At 49.2% G+C, this 17,695-nt stretch overlaps 1 protein-coding gene across 6 annotated transcripts in view; it reads right to left on the reverse strand.

The window, feature by feature from the left end:
* ncoa2 (nuclear receptor coactivator 2) overlaps window positions 1–17,695 on the reverse strand; it is a 55,541-nt gene that overhangs the window by 3,312 nt on the left and 34,534 nt on the right. For 5 of the 6 annotated variants that reach the window (XM_035526378.1, XM_035526379.1, XM_035526380.1 and 2 more), the window contains 11 exons: window positions 17,174–17,314; window positions 16,561–16,708; window positions 14,299–15,532; window positions 8,088–8,295; window positions 6,758–6,946; window positions 6,300–6,506; window positions 5,594–5,729; window positions 5,024–5,180; window positions 4,296–4,592; window positions 2,416–2,493; window positions 1,749–2,220 (listed from right to left, as the gene is read on the reverse strand). In XM_035526378.1, coding sequence (XP_035382271.1) covers window positions 1,749–2,220; window positions 2,416–2,493; window positions 4,296–4,592; window positions 5,024–5,180; window positions 5,594–5,729; window positions 6,300–6,506; window positions 6,758–6,946; window positions 8,088–8,295; window positions 14,299–15,532; window positions 16,561–16,708; window positions 17,174–17,314 — 3,267 coding nt within the window. The remainder of the gene's footprint in view (window positions 1–1,748; window positions 2,221–2,415; window positions 2,494–4,295; window positions 4,593–5,023; window positions 5,181–5,593; window positions 5,730–6,299; window positions 6,507–6,757; window positions 6,947–8,087; window positions 8,296–14,298; window positions 15,533–16,560; window positions 16,709–17,173; window positions 17,315–17,695) is intronic. The other variant, XM_035526382.1, reaches the window with a different exon arrangement.

A 17,695-nucleotide genomic window follows, 5' to 3' on the forward strand; every position in this document is an offset into this window, starting at 1 on the left:
AAGTTAAAATGGCCTTGTGATAAAGAAACTTCCCTCCACCTCCCCACAATAAACAAACATTTCCCAAACACCGACAAACTTATACATGCCCCAAATACACACACACACACACACACCACACACACACACACACACACACACACACACACACACACATTACACACACATACACACACATACACACACACACACACACACACACACACACACACACACACACACACACACACACACACACACACACACTCACTTCTAAACACGTCTGCCACCGTATGCAGTCGTATAGGTTTAAAAGAACTTGCCCTGATTTTTGAATCACCCAGTTGGTTTCAACTGATTAATTTTACCTGAATTAATCAGCAAAGCCAGATGGCTGAGCCAAAACCCAGCGGAGGATCTGCAAGTTCTGGAGTCCAACAATCCACCTCCATATGACATCACACTTATAACCCCCCCCCCCCGTAATAAACATACTTTCACAGACACACAGTTGCACTTACATTTATTACTGCAAACAATCAAAAGATCTTTTGCTTAAGATTTAATAATCATAATTAGGTTAATCATTTCAGAAGTGAGATTTCGCCATTTTATCGGTCATTTCCATCGTGCTTGCCGTGAGCATCAAAATCACAGCTGCAGAACAGATGTTGGGAGGGGGAAAAGAGGCACAGACGTGCTACGGGCAGGGCCAAGGACCAGGAGGCAGCTTAGCATGCAGGTTAGCGTTAGTGGCTAGCTCGAGCAGCCAGAGGAAACGGAGAAGCAGCGTTTGGTGAACCTGGAGGAAGGGAAGGGGTCATTATATTATTAGTTGAGAAATCAACAGGTTGGCTTCCATTCAACACCATCAGCCTATCAGGCAGCACACACACACACACACACACACACACACCACACACACACACACAGTGACACTGCGGACACAGACATGGCAGATGTATGAAGATTAAAACCCTTTAAAGCAATCTGAATTTTAGTCATTGGCCTGCATCAGTTATTTAAGGACGATCAGTTAACAGAAACATTTATTAGTGGCAGGTTAGGTAGACCTATTCACTCGACAGTGGCTGTGTGTGCCTGTCTGCTTTATGTACAAATTACACTTCCATCACCACAAAGAGCACCACAGCACCTCCACCTGACATAAGGGCAAAAAAATAGGATCGCTGACTGTTCCACTGTAATTGTGCTGACATGCAAAATAACTTCTCATTATGCTTGCCTCACACTAGAGCTTACATAACAGAACCTTCCCAGGCATGACTGCCCTCTAATGGACACAATGCTTTATTGACTTTAGGGTAAGAATTAAGGTAACGGACCAAATTATTTGTTTTTATGTGGTTCAGAACATAGACTGCATAAAAAAGAAAAAGAAAAACAAAAGCTAAAGATTTTAATTTATAAAGAACTGAATTCTATAATCCAGTCTTTACTCAAGCAAGTCAATCTAACAAACTGATCTCGATATTAATTCTGAGTGTTTTACTACAAACTCGTGGTTCTTGGGTCAAATGCGGTGAGTCCAATTAGCCCAAGTATCTCTTATTTTCTATTAGCAGACACACGGTGCTGATCAGAGGTGGCCATCGTTAATTAGCACGTGTCTAGCTAAAATGTCAGATCACACTGATCCCGCTGCTAAGCCCTCAGCGCTCCTGATGTTGGCGCGTGTGTGTGTGTGTGTGTGTGTGCGCGTGTGTGTGTGTTAGCATGGACACACAGGGAGAAAGAGCAGGCAGTACCTGAGCTGGGAAACAGAAAGGCACTGTGCTGCATTTGCGGGCTCATACCAGGCCCGAACGGTCCGCTCAGGCTGCCCAGCACGGCCTGGTTAGCAAGCCCCATCGGGGAGCCATGCAGGGGGGCGTGCGACAGATGCTGCGGGGCGGGCAGATTTGGGGAGACGGGAGAGAAGGGGCTGGTTGAGGGGGGTGGCGAGGCCAGGCCTGTACCATAGCTGGCTGGGTAGGGGAACTGCTGGGGCGTGGCCTGGGGGTTGCGCGCGCCGCTCATCACGCCAGGCATGCCCACGGCCGCCGCCGCCGCCGCCATGGTGGGCGTCAGGCTGAGGCCCTGAGCGCGCATCACCAGGCTCCGCTGCTGCTGCTGCTGCTGCTGCTGCTGCTGCCGCTGCTGGTCCAGCTGACGCTGCCGGAGGTGGTTGCTCAATAACTCCCGCTGCCTTTGCGCCAGCATCTGAGCGTTTATGGACCCCTGGGACAGGAGGAGAGAGAGAGAGAGAGAGAAAACAAACAAACAAACAAACAAAAAAAACCCCCAAGGTTTTACTTGCCATCTTCACTGATAAAGCATCACAGGATTTTGGATCAGTGAGGACCAGTATAATTACAGTGGGGTTGAAAGACTAAACCGTGCAGGGATCTTTGTTCCTCTGCGAGCCAGACTGACCTGAGTGGGAGCATTGGGCCTTAGAGGTAGGTTCATATTTGACACTCCGCTCATCTGGTTCATCATGGGTTGGCGATTCTGAAAGAGGGAACAAGAGAGAACAAAAGAGTGATAGAAAAAACCAATAAACTGTGTTAACGTATTTGCTTATAGCATATGTAACAGACTTGGAAGTGAATGGAAAGAAGCCTGAATGCAGATGTCATTCTTTAGGTCTTAATCTCTCTGTACATCTCGTCAAAAACATCTGGAGCCCCCCAAAAAAGACGCGGTGGGGGGTGGGGTAGAGAAGACCACCCTCAAAAGAACCTCTCTATGGTATTTAACAGTTTAACTGGAATTTACACTAAATTAGATATGGATTTAATACAACTTGAAATAAGGTCAAGTAGCAGTTCCTTAACTAGCCAGCAGGGGGCACACCAAACTTTTTTTTTTTTTTTTTTTTTTTTTTTTTTAAGGAACAAGATTTCCAAAGACAGACATTCATTATGATGCAATGCAAAGGTTTTATTCCCTACTGTAATTGAATGAATGAGTTTCTATGAAACCCTGGTGCATTTCATCGACTGGAGAATGCTGTTTACCCAGTAAACACAAGTAAACACCCAGCCCAGTTTTCACACACTTATCTAAGGTAATGCACTTTTATTATTCTTTACGATATTCATGTACAGTTTGGACTCACACGCCATATGTTGACAAGATAGATCAGATGAACAAAAATAAATAAATGAAATGGTAATAAAAATAAGTAAGTAAATAAAGATCAGGTCCAGAAGCTTTTTAAAGAAGAATAATGGCAATAATTAGTCCTGCAAAACAAAGTATAGTTACAACAGCAGGATTTTTTAAAAACATTTACGGTTCCTCTCAAACAAAAGCTGCACATAAATGCAACAAAGAGAGAGCAGCTCCTTTCTAGACAAACACTCGCCCATGTTGTAACGTGCGTGTAAGCGTGTGTAACCTCAGCCATGTTGTAACGTGTGTGTAAGCGTGTGTGTAAGCGTGTGTAACCTCAGCCATGCTGTAACGTGTAAGCGTGTGTAACCTCAGCCATGTTGCAACGTGTAAGCGTGTGTAACCTCAGCCATGCTGTAACGTGTGTAAGCGTGTGTAACCTCAGCCATGCTGCAACGTTGTAAGCGTGTGTAACCTCAGCCATGCTGTAACGTGTGTAAGCGTGTGTAACCTCAGCCATGCTGCAACCGTGTAAGCGTGTGTAACCTCGCCCGTGTTTGTAACGTGTGGGTAGCGTGTCTAACCTCGCCCGTGTTGTAACGTGTGGGTAAGCGTTGTTAACCTCGCCCGTGTTGTAACGTGTGTGTAAGCGTGTGTAACCTCAGCCATGCGGGGTAACGTGTGGTGTAAGCGTGTGTAACCTCAGCCATGTTGTAACGTGTGTGTAAGCGTGTGTAACCTCAGCCATGCGGTAACGTGTGTGTAAGCGTGTGTAACCTCAGCCATGTCGGTAACGTGTGTAAGCGTGTGTAACCTCAGCCATGTTGTAACGTGTGTGTAAGCGTGTGTAACCTCAGCCATGCTGTAACGTGTGTAAGCGTGTATAACCTCGCCCGTGTTGTAACGTGTGTATAACCTCGCCCGTGCTGTAACGTGTGTGTACGCGTGTGAGTAAGCGTGTGTAACCTCAGCCGTGTGTGTAAGCGTGTGAGTAAGCGTGTGTAACCTCAGCCATGCGGTAACGTGTGTGTAAGCGTGTGTAACCTCAGCCATGTTGTAACGTGTGTGTAAGCGTGTGTAACCTCAGCCATGCTGTAACGTGTGTGTAAGCGTGTGTAACCTCAGCCATATTGTAAGGTGTGTGTAAGCGGGGCTAACCTCAGCCATGTTGCAACGTGTGTGTAAGTGTTTCTGACCTGCTGGGCCTGTAGCCTGTGCTGCAGCTGCAGTCTGAGCGCGTTTGGTTGGCCGGCGACAACTCCCGCAGGGCGGAATCCTGGACGGGGCTGTAGGCGGAGCATAGGGTAGCCCGGCCTCTGGCCCATGGGGCCTGCCATGCTGTGGAAGTTGGGGTCCGACATGGTGGCATAGCCTCCCTGGGCCATAGGAGGCTGTGGAGGCCCGTACTGCGGCTGGCTGTACATCGGGGCCTTCTGATCCATCAGCAAACTGGGCTCCTGCCCAGAGAACTGCTCTGGCTCCAACGTAGCACCCTGCACGCACACACAGACAGACCCGTACAGACACACACAGGAACACACGGGAACACACGGAAGATCAACAACTAATAGACACACACACACACACACACACACACTGACTCAGAACCTCAAATTTGCGACACTGCCACTATATCAGCCTAAGCCTGAGACTGCAGCTTGACTGAGATTCTTTACTATGTGGAATAAAAAGATTTTTAAGAAGTGTCTATGGGGAAAAAGTGAAGGTGAGAAGCTGTGCAGAAAGTTTTAAGCGTGTACATGTTACACCTCGTTCAGAACCTGCATGCATTTCAGGAGCAGGACAGGATTTCTCTCGATCTACTGCTCTTGATCTAAACATGCATTTGAACATGAAGCATGAGCAGACAGCAGGTGGGAGATGTTCTTCACTCCAGTACAGAGATGCCGGCATGTGGTACTACCTGGCCCACAACTGGCAGAATGCCCAGTGCTCGATCAATCTCCTCCAGGCCGTCGTAGTCTTTGAGAGCCGTGTAGAGCTGGTTCAACAGAGACCTTTCATCAGCGGGGCCTTCAGGACCACACAGACCGTCCTCCTGAGGATTAGTGTACACCGGCCTGGCACAGAGCAACACACAGACACACACAGACACACGCAGTCCTCCTGAGGATTACTGTACACTGGCCTGGCAAAGAGTCTTAAACAAACACGCACCATGCTCCTGAAGTCTACTGTACACTGGCCTGGCACAGAGCAGCAGCACACACACACACACATATATGCATGAGCACAAACACAGGTGCAAACACGCTGTGTGTCTCACACACACTATGGTGTAAAAGGGCAGAAAATACACACACATAAAACAGCGAAATCTGGATTAACATGTAAGGGGTCCACAGAAAGCATGGGTGAGATAAGTCAGAATAAACTAAAGCCTGCAGGATTTGACTTTACGCAAATGTATCAGCAGCTGAAGCCTAAGTGTGTGTGACGAGGAGGGGTGAAGCCCTTCAGAAAGGATGTTTACCTGCCCGGGTCTCCAAAGGGCACCTGCTCTACGGGAATCATGCTGTCTGGCCATGGAGCCGTCTGATTGGGTGGTGCCTGTTGCTGTGGAAACTGGTGGCCTGCCATTCCCATGCCTATGTCCATGTCTGACTGGGCTAGAGGAGGAACACACACACACACACACACACACACACCCCCCGAATTACCACATGCACAAAGAGACAGACATGACCGTGCACACCCCCCCCCCCATGACACAACCCCACACCCCCACACAGACACAACCCCACGCACACCCATGACACAGACACAACCGCACGCACACACACCCCCATGACACACACGTACACGGACAAACAGGTTAAATATCCATGATAAGTGACAACAAAAAAAAATATTTATAACATTACATCAGAATTACACTTGGAAATTCATTGGAACATCCAGTATATCCAGAACAGCTTTGGTTCTCCAAGTCACAGAAACTACAGCTTCACCTGAGGCTTTTTGTGCCCTGACATTAAATCTGAGCTTTACACTTATTACAGCATGAACAACGATGACACACACACACACACTCATGATCATGTCCCACTCACATCATAAGACAACTGGATTACAGAGTGAGAGTTCGGAGTAACCAAGCCACTGACATTTTAGTTTGGTGTTTGATCAGATGGGACCTCTGTGTGTGTGTGTGTGTGTGTGTGTGTGTGTGTGTATACCATTGGGCATCATTGGAGACTGCAGCATAGGTCTGGTGCCCGGCTGGCTATTTGGTCTCATAGGCATGGCTGTGCTGGTGTTGGGCACCATGCGGTTGTGGAGCACCCCCTGCTGGAGTGACTGCTGTGTGGAGGGCACCGCAGTGACAGGTGAAGAGCTACTGACGACAGCAGCACCCTGAGAGGCCCAGGCATCAGGAGGCATGCCTGTGTGTGCGCACACAAACACACACACACACACACACGTAAACAGCACATCTAACCCAATCAATTGCCTGATGGATACCCTCTTTAATTAAATGTCTGTGATACAGGTTTGCACAATGTAAACATTAAGGCCTCACAAACAGACACACACAAACAGACACACACAAACAGACACACACAAACAGACACACACACTCCCGCATGCGCAGCAAAAGAAGCAGAGGAATTCAGCTGGGGTCCAAACTACCTACCTGCCATGTTGGGATGATTAGACATGACACCTTGATTTCCCATCATGCCTTGCTGCTGCAGTAGCGAGTAGGGGGTGCTGTTCCGCATCACGTGGTAGTGGCCTGGTGCACCTTTAGCAGACAAGCTCATATCCAGAGATACACCCCGCAGAGGAGCCGGTCTTCCTGGATGCCTCGGACCACCGAAACCTAAAGACACGCAAAGACCCACGCGAACACACACACACAAAAAAGCACAGAGGATTGACTTAAGAGCAGAGGGTCGACCCTGCCACGCTATAGAACCGAGGAGCAGGTCACATGACACTCAGTTAACGCGAGGTTAGTAACGACAGCTCAACTAGAATGTTAAGTGTTAACACTGCGCTACTGTATAGACACAGAGTAACCATATTTGGTTGCTTTGCCATGGATATAACTTCCCTTTCAGGAAGCTGGACTGTGAAAATGAGGAAGTGTTTTGTTTTATTTTACCCATAGACATCAGTTTTCAGACAAAATCTGATTTCCATAGAGAAAACTCCAAACAATATATTATGAATCCAAAATGTTTTCTCTTCTCTCTATTTATGGCTCTAAGTACCGAGACAAAGCTAGTTCATTTACAGAGCACCTTCCATACACTGCCGTCACTGTGAGAAGGGTATGCATGATCGAACAGGAACACGAACCGCACGGTTACACGCACAGCTCACACACTAGAATGTAGTGAAACACAGCACATACTTTCACATATTGACATGAGCACATGCACACCCGAACACACACGAAGTGAATAAGAGTTTTGAGGTGTGATGCAGATAGGATTAGGCCAAGAGAGAGAGAGAGAGTGAGTGAGTGAGTCAGTAAGTCCATGCCAGTGTGTTTCAGGAGGTAACGTTACTCTGCATACTCTCTGTTGTAGACAGTTGCACAAGATAGCCAGCAGCTACGGTTTGTAGTGAAGGAAGGGAACTAGAAAGAAGGAAAGAGAAAGACAGAGAGCGAGAGCAGCCAGGCAAGGAGTGCGTGTCTAATCTCTTGCTTGCGTGAGTGTGAGCAGTACCGAGCTAAGTCACATGGCAGGACTGTCAGCCTCTGAGTGTGATACCTGAGATTACAGCTGAATGTTGTGTTCAGTATGAAAAAAGGAGTTTTTCAGGCAGCTTTGGGTTTGTAAGTGTCTGACCCTGTGTTAAACAGCGCAGCGCAGCGCACAGACAACACTGGCAACAAGCCTGGGCTATGTATCTTAGTTCTTAGTGAGCTGAAGTGTGTGTGTGTGTGTGTGTGTGTGTGTGTGTGTGTGTGTGTGCGCATGTATGAGTGAATGCGTGTGCGGGAGACTCACTCTGCTGTCCCATGGCCTGTAGGACTCTCTGCTGCTGCTGCTGTTGCTGGGGTCCTACGGTAGCTCCGCCCTCTCCGGTGATCTGAAGGATGTCGTTGATGATGGCCTGCTTGTCCACGGCACCCGGCAGAGACACCGACCGCGACTCAGAGAACAGGCCTGGCTGACTGTTCTGCAGGTCATCCAAAATATCATCCAGCTCACTCGACTACACACACAGACACACACACACACACACACACACACACACACACACACATAAGCATCTATACAAGACAAATGATGACGTGCTCCTTGCACAGTTGCAACGCTGCAACAATAAGTTACGAATTCTGCCAAGCTGGAAACACAGGATAAGCAGAGAACAAGTAATTCAATGCACGTGACAGAAGACAGAACACTCATTAAAAGCGCCAGCAAACAGATCGCAGCAGTAAGATGGCGTACTTCCTGTGCAATCCACAGTCACATGGGAAAGAGGGCAGAGACCCTCGGATTCACATCTCACCACAGGGACAAGAGAAGACGCATGTTATGCTGTGGTTGCCTTGTCTGCCTGCCAGAACACACCTCCACCCCCCGCCCAACACACACACACACACACACACAACCACACACACACACACACACACACACACACAGGAATCTAGGCCACTCTTCACACAGAGATAAAGGTAGCTGTAGTCTACTCTATTTGCTACAGACTTGTTACCATTTTATAGCCCAGCACAGTAGACTGCCTCTTCCGCTGTGAAGTTATTTGAAAACAGTGCGCGTACACACACACAAAAGGTCAAAACACAGCTTCATTTAAACACATGCTCCATGTATTTTCTTTGTAACCCCCCCCCCAAACCTTTCATATGTAAGAATAACAGTGGGGGCAGAAAAAGAGCTCAAATGGAGAAGCCGCTGGCAATGTCGTCTTGACTTAACTGGACTTTATCTACTGGGACCAGCACTACAGCAGTAAAGACCCTGTAATCCTAGCCAAAACCACATAAAGACTTCCCATTATCCTTCCACAATGTCCACTTATTCAAAACAGCACAAAATTAAACCATCTATTTGAGAAAAAAAAAAAAAAAAAAAACCTAAAGCAAAGGACACATAGCATTTAAAGCAAAGCTTTGCTAGAGTGGACCACACACATTGAAACACGTTAACATACAGCGCCCACAGCCAAGACAGCGGAAAAATCGAAATAAACACACGCAATGTTCAAGGTCCGCCAGGAGGGGGCAGCACTCATGACATCTCTATTACAATACGGTTGAATTAATGGAGCAGTCAGCAGCACAGATTCATGAACTATAAATGCAAATCCTGAATGAGATACTGTGTCTCAGTTCAACAGGCATGCTGTTGTACTTCTAAAGGCTGAAATTTTACCAAATTTGTTCAACTTAGCTTAAAAAATAAATAAATAAAAAATTGTACTAATAGGATTCAGAGCATCAGTACCTTGATTGAGAATGCAGGTAACCTCAGGTGGCCTCATTTGAAAAGGGTATGACTTCATGTAACAGTTGTATTTACATGCATCTAAAGAGGATCCAAATGAAGTGGCAGCTGAGAGCAGGAGGAGTGTGTGTGTGGAGAAAGGTCTGTCTGGCGGGGGAGATCCAACAGGCACCAGATCAGCTCTGCACTGCCCCACTCTCTGACGCCCCCCCCCCCCGCCGGTGTGTGCTGAGTCTCTCACATGCTCGCTCGCTCTCTCTCTCTCCATCACTCTCCCCCACCAGTGCTCACACTATATCTGCCTCTGTCTCTAATTCTCCCTCTCTCTCTCTCTCTGTGTATATATATGGAGGGAAAGGGTTGCACATGCACAGGCCATGAAGACGAGCTACGTAATGAGGTCAGTGCTGGTGTACCGCACGCACGCATCCAGGGAGACCTGCTGCTGATTGGTTAGCATCTCCTCTCTCTCTCTCATTTCTCTTTCTCTCCTCCATAAGCCCGCTCTACAGTTTCCTCTCCAACATTCTCTGGGTCTGCCTGTCCTCCCTATGTCTCTCCTCCACATACGGTCGTGTGTGTGTGTGTGTGTGTGTGTGTGTGTGTGTGTGGAGTGGGAGGGGCTGGCCTCTGAGCCACATGCCTAAGTCACAGAGGACTGAAACCTGCCCAAAGAGGTGCCACACGACCCACTGGCACTGAGGCGTGTGATGCCCAGGATGCTGGCTGTGGCGTGAGAGAAGCTCTTCTGTGTGGCTTTCTGATCTGAGGTGCAGATGAACCACATGATTATCTCGCACCGTTCCCTCAGTGGAGCAGAAGTATGTACTGCAATGCACCATGGGGCCTACAGGCCTCTCCAAGCCCCCAGCAAGAGAGATTCAAGAGGAAATGGGAGTTAGGACTTCAGCAGGACTGATTGTGCCACCTCCCATCAGACCAGTCTTGACCGCTTTACAGAGGAAGGCTGAAATCCAGAGAGATGGTTTTGGGGGCTTTTTTAAAGAGGGGGGCTGGGTTACAGATACTTATAAAAGCGAGGGGCTGAGGGGTGCTGGTTGTTGTGACAGAGCTGCAGGCTGGTTTGTCCGCAGCTGACCGTGAAGGATGTAGGTGATCACAAGAACAAGGCAAAGCACAGTTAACACAACTATGCTCTGCTCTGTATGGCTAACACAGCCATTCAAAGCATAGTTAACACAGCCCTATAGAGCAGAGCATGGTTAACACAGCCCTGTAGAGCAGAACACAGTTGAGCCAGCAAAACAGAGCAGATCACAATTAACACTACCATACAGAGCACAGTTAACACAGCCCTACAGAGCACAGCACAGTTAACATAGCCATTCAGAGCATAGTTAACACAGCCATACATACCAAAACACAGTTAACACTTCCATACAGAGCAGTTAACACGGCCCTGCGAGCAGAACACAGTTAACACGGCCCTGCAAGCAGAGCACAGTTAACACAGCTATACAAAGCACAGCAATGTTAACTCAGCCATTCAGACCAGAATACAGTTAACACAACCATTCAAAGCATAGTTAAAACCAGCATTCAGAGCAGAGCACAGTTAACACAGCCCTACAGAGCACAGAATATTTAATCCAGCATAACAGAGCAGAGCACAGTTAACACAGCCATTCAGAATCTGCTCCAACATTAGAAGTCAATGCTCTTTTATCAGGTCATTGAGCACCTTAAATTAGCTAGATTTCACATCGTTAGGTAGCCCCTGTTTGGTGTTATATTAGGCTACATGTGTGTGATTGCGTGCCCATTTTAGGAATATGGGGCAGAGCTTCAGAATCAGACGCAGGGAGAGTTTAGTCAGGAGTGAGACACTCCTAAAGCCCTCTTATGCATCCCACTGTTTCATAAGGTGCAGACTTGAGCTGTAATGAGGAGGATAAAGAAACACACACACACACACACAGACACACACACACACAGTCCCGGCACAGTCGGAAGCATGTGCGCGAGCACGCACGCATGCACACTCCAGCAAGCATGCAGACAGCTCCATATAAAGTCGCTCTCCGTGCGCACGCAGACAGAGGCTGAGAGAGAGCAGCAACACGACTGTGGTCAGTGAGAGCGGAGGAGCCCTCCTCTGACTCTGACCTCATCAATAATGCAGAGGACAGATTAGAGGGACAGAGACAGAGAGAAAGAGGAAGAGAAAGAAGCAGAGAGTGAGGAAGAGAGGAGAGTAAGCGAGAGAGAGAATAACAGAAAATAAAAGAGAGAGCGAATAAGAGCGAGTGAGCGAGTCTTGGAAAAGCTCTAACGAAGTCACGGCTTACTCAATGTCTTGCAAACTTGTCACTTAACGTATGACAAAGGAGGCTTTGACTGGCTGCTTGAGACAGCCAGGCATTAACACTGACTTAATGAAAAGGTGTATTATTTGTAGCCATTGTAGCGAGTTTAATATAACAGCAGGAAACGGTCCTATTCATTTGACAGTCACAACAAAGGAGAAGCATGAGCGTAGTAGTCAGTGGAAAACGCACTCATAGCTACAGGTCACGAAGCACCTGTGGAGGCAAAGCCATCGTGTGTGAGTTTGACCTCTGTCACACATCTCTGCTTCTGTTCGTGTTCTGCTGTCACTCTGTGCTACCAGCCAGCCAATCACACAGCAGACGTGTGTGTGCGTGGGGGGGGGGTGTGCGTAAGCGCATGCACATCCATGCACAAAAAGCACATTGGCATGTAGGCGCAAGCGTAAGCGTGCACACAGGAATGGCGGCGTCCGCAGCAGAAAGACAGCCGGGGCCCGAGAGGGGCGGCCGTCGCTGCCTGTGGGCCAGGTGTACACAGCATGTGGGAAACACGGGGAAGGTACGCATGAAGCCGGGTGAATACACAGGGAATTAGAGGAGAGAAGGAAAACACTACCTAATAATAATAATAATAATAATAGCTGGAAAACAACATGAAACAGTCCCAGGAAGAGGATAATTCGGGAGTGTGTCGTCATTAAATGCAGCAAAATAGCTCAACATTCCTCCATTATTCCACATAAGAGAATAAAACTGTGGAATTAGGGGTTGGCATGAGGCGAGCTTTACTCAGAACGCTGCTGCATTCTAGGCATCACTGGGATTCCCCGTGCAGATAACACTCACGGAACTCCAGGGTTTTTCCAGAGAACAGCAGGGCAACAAGGGCACCACACTAACAGCAGGTGCGACGGCCGCTCGCAGGGGCAGTAGATGTGTGTTCTGGCCGCTGTGCTGGAGAGATGGCACTTTGGTCTGCTGGCCACGGCACAGGGCTGCCACCTGGACAAGCCAGGGTCAAGGCTGGCTGGTGTTGCTGCCTTTTCCACAGCGGAACGGGGCGGGCGCTGGGCATTAATGCACACCAGCAGGTCGGTGTCTGTATGATGATCGCGATCAGCAATACTATACTGACACAGAACCAAACAGATGAATGAAACACCAGCCTGAAACGATACTCCCTGTCGTCCTCTTACTGGGTTCTAGGGCTTTCTGCGATACACTGCAGTATGGAGTGTGGCAGTTATGAAAAATTGGCCAGGGGGTGGTAAGCAGAGCATGCAAAGTTTACTTAACTGGCTATCCATTTCCTTTTCTTTCTTTTTTTTACACACATATGCATTTACAAATATATATATATATTTATTTATTTATTTATTTATTTTATTTAGCTCCCAAATCAGAAAAATGTACAAATTCCTATGCTGTTTAGTGATTCATCATCGCACAAGTAGAAAAGGCTTCAGGAAAACAGCAGTGGTACCTCAAATGCAAACAGAGCGCCTGGTCTAACTGAGCCTCCGGGCTGCTCGGCCACACAGGCCGCCCAGTGAAATGATTCCTCCTCTTATTTTTTTCCCCCAAATGTCACAGTGAAACTGGCTGCCATGTTTCCCACAGAGCTAGCTTCCTGTGCCGCAGGAGCCGAGAGCCGAAGCGTCCTCCTCCCCTCTATCCTCTCCCCTTCCTCCTCCTCTCTCTCTCTCGCTCTCTCCCCCATTATCTTTCTCTCTCTCCCCCCCCCCCTCTCCCTCTCTCTCACCCACTGAGTCATTTATATCCCTGCTGTATCTGGGTCTCCATTGGCCAGATAAATCTGATGTCTGTTCTACTTTAGTGGAGAGAGAGAGAGGGAGCGAAAGAGAGAGAGATGGAGAATGGTGGAGAGGAACTGAGACAGAAAAGCACATTCAATGAAAAAGTTTCAGAGACTACCACTGTGCGCGCGTGTGTGTGTGTGTGTGTGTGTGTGTGTGTGTGTGTGTGTGTGTGTGTGTGTGTGTGTGTGTAATAAAGCAAATGGCTTCCACTAAAAGGCAGTGACATATCTTCATAATTAAAATTTCTGTATCATATAGATTTGTGTATGATGTTCTACATAAAGTGCTGACATACTGCTGCCAGGCATTTAGAGCAGGACCAGAACCACCTCACGGTCAAACTACGGTCTACCCACCGTGAAACTACGGTCTACCCACAGTCAAACTACGACCTACCCACAGCTTCCCCTCATGGCTCAGATCAGTGTGCTCTCATCAGGCAATGTCTGACTCTCTGAGACAAAAGGTCAGAAGACAAAAGCACACAACCTGAAAGTTCTGCTCTGGAAAGCACCTTACTTCACCTACCAGCACGCTGGCCCACCTGCTCCACGTTAGCTCCACCCACCCACCCTGCCCCTACTGATCCTGACTCCACTCACCTCCCTCCACTCCACCAATCCTGACTCCACCCACCTGTTCTGTCCGCTCGTAGCCTCCGTCCGTTTTCTCTGTCTTCACGCTGGGTATCTTGGTCCCTTCCACCTTGACCTCACCCGGCTCCATCTTGATGTTTTTGTCCTTGAGCGCATTATCATCTTTGTCCAGCAGGTAGCGCAGCAGAGCGTTGTCCTTCTTCTTGGGGCTGGCCGGCTCCTGTTTGGTCGCTGCCTCGGCCGTAGCAGACCCCGAGGAGTCCTGACCCAGCTCCTTGCCTGTGGCTTCTGCGGTGAGCTTGGCCAGGTCCACGGGTGACGTGCTGTTCTGGAGAAGTCTGTGCAGGATCTTGTGCTTCTCCTTCAGGGAGGTGGCGTGGGCGGACGAGGCCCCCGTCTGAAGCCCCGTCGCGGATGGGTCCTTGCAGCCGGGCTCTGGCCCGGGGGGCGGCGAGGACGTCTCCGCAGGTTCCGATTTAGTGGTGAGAAGCTGGAGGAGCTTCGTGTGCCCCTTGTTGTCGTGGAGCCGGCCCTGGGGGTCGCCAGGGTCGGCAGCGCCGAACTGGGCCAGGGCGACACCCTTTTCGTCCCTCTGCTGCTCTCTGCCATCGCCCTGCCCGGCCCCCGCCAGCTCCGGCCCGCCTTGCTGCTCTCCGAACGACTCCGGGCCTCCCGGCTTATGGAGCAGATGGGGGCTCACCCCTGCAGCTGGGGACCCCAGCTTCCTGTCGGGGGAGCCCAGTGCCTGGCTGAGACACACGCCGTGGCACTCACTCAGGGCCTGGAGGGCGTTGAGGGAGCTGCTCGTGTACCCGCCCACTGTGCCTGTTCCGCCCACGCCACCCGCCCCTCCACTCGGGCCAGTGGGTGCAGGCGAATGAAGGGGGTTGGCGGGGGAGAAGTGAGGCGGAGGCAGGCGGGGAGAGCCCGCCATCCCGGGGCTGGCGCGGTGCCGCGGTGACAGCATGCCCGGGCTCCCCTGTGATGGGCTGCTCATCTTCAGGGGGTAACCGCTGGCCTGAGGCGTGGTCGCCTGCATCGGCCCAATATGACCCATCGCCCCGGGACAGCCAAAGCGGTAGGCCTGCACGGGGCCCACAGCACCAGGCTCCTTGGGGCCTCCAGGTGAGGGGAAGGTGGGCGTGTTGCTGCTGACTGTGGTGTCCTGGCCCTGGGAGACGCCTGTGGAACCTCCTGGGCTGGGAGAGGTCATTGAGGTCACTGGGTTCATAGGTTTGCCCAGGTCAGGAGTCATGCCACAAACGTTCTGCTCCCTGGAAAAGCACGTGCACACGCACACGCACACGCACACACACACACACACACACAGTACTTGAGAGAGTTACACAGAAGTTATGCCAAAACACTGGTACTACAAACCCACATAAACAAACTGTAAAAGAATGCACTGACTGTACACGCGCGCGCGCGCACACACACACACATTTGAGAAAGTTTCATTTAAATGCACTTCTTATACTGAAGCATCAAACATAGTCACAAACAAGAGCGACTGGCAAGCGGCAGATAAAAGAGCCTCACATTTACAAATAAACACAAAGAAACAAATTTACAAACAAATTAAACCAAACAACAGGCCAGTTGGAGCCGCTAAGCTAAGCTAGCACTGCAACTTTTAAATGGCGTCCTAACTGCAACATAAGAACTCCTACTACACAGAAAGAATCTCTCATATAAAAAAAAAAAGGTTACAATGGAATTAGAGGAATGGCTTTAATCCAGCCAGGTTCCGTACGGGAGGATGAGGAGGAGAGAAAATCAGGGTAAACAGCGGGGGTGCCCTCGCTGGAGAGGGCAGTAAAGACAACAACTTGCCCAGGGTCCAGAGCCCACTGGTGCACACACAAAGACGTCGTCTGCGGTGAGCGAAAAAAAAAGGTTCCAAAAGGTTCCACCTCTGGACGAACTGTGTGAAGGTTCTGGCCACCCACTGAGGGATGGGCTTAATGTTAATCTGCACTTAGCACGCACACGCACGCACACAGGCAGACAGTCTTTATGGGAAGCTTGGTTCAAATAAATCCAACAACTGAGCAAGACGCCTGCTCTGAGTAGTCAGTATATCATATTGGGAAGTGTCCCATATATGTTCAGTATATAATGCCCTAGCAGCCAGACCAGCTGCAGTTACAGGGAGATTCTAAAGATCAGAGGCAATAAATTTTGCCACCTGCACTAAACTTTATCATCTGTGCTAAATTTTATTACAATGCATTAAAAGGGGAATTAGGAAATGAATCCTCTCCCACAACACACACACACACACACACAATGTGCATACCTCTGAAGGATATGCAGAGACATGTAAAGCTGGGGTTCGTTGGTAGCAGGTGAACGAACCAGTTTGCTCTTGGTGTGAGCAGACACAATGGTGCCGTCGGCCAGGGAGAAGCGGTAAATGGGACTGAACGCCTGGCCGTGTCGCAGAACTAAACAAAAACATACACCACCACTGTTTAACACTGCCTGATGCAAAACACACACACACACACACACACACACACACACACACACACACACACACACACACACACACACACACACACACACACACACACACACACACACGCACACGCACGCACCATGACCAGTCATGTCAAGTGCAGTCACACTCATGTTAAACACTTGCATACATCACTGAAGGTAACGATGTAAAATACATAATGAACAGAAACATTATTTTCCCGATCGCTACGTTATAATTGTTAAAGATCGGCCTGCATTATTTTTTGACAATAATTATTTACTTTTGGATAATGTGAATGATTCATCAAAACACCCACAGAACCCTGATGTGGCCCATCTGTGATTGGTCAGGACGTTCACACCAGGGGGTGACTGTGTGTGTGTGTTTTGTGTGTGTATAAAGCGCGGCCCTGCGTGACGTGAGTCACCTTCTTGCTGGTGCCGCTTGGCGTAGGAGATGTCGCCGTCGTTTTGGAGGTGAAAGCGCTGGATGCATCTCCGCACCAGGTCCTCCCAGCCTGGCTTCATGGAAGCCCGCAGCAGACTGGTGTCTAGGGAGGTAATCTTCCCTTCAGAGAGAGAGAGAGAGAGAGAGAGAGAGAGAGAGAGAGAGAGAGAGAGAGAGAGAGAGAGAGAGAGAGAGAGAGAATGCTCACCCTAATAATGGCAAACACGACAGTGATGCAGTGGTGAGCGGAATGGAGGCTCTCCGCCAGCGGCATTCACGTTCCTGCTTCTCCATTTCAACACTTTGCTGAGAGGTACTGAAGCTACGAGCTGGGACAGATGCTTGGTGCTGACGTGGACATCCAGCCAGTTCTCAAGCTCCTCAGGGTTCTTTGTATGTTTGCTGGTTCAGCTCTCGGACTTTCAGCAACCTGCACTGATAGTCAGGCTGCTAAATCTAGTCTTTATCCTCAGCTGAAGTCATTAATTTTTCACTACTGCAG

The sequence above is a fragment of the Electrophorus electricus genome, chromosome 5 (assembly GCF_013358815.1).
Source record: "Electrophorus electricus isolate fEleEle1 chromosome 5, fEleEle1.pri, whole genome shotgun sequence".
NCBI lineage: Eukaryota > Metazoa > Chordata > Actinopteri > Gymnotiformes > Gymnotidae > Electrophorus > Electrophorus electricus.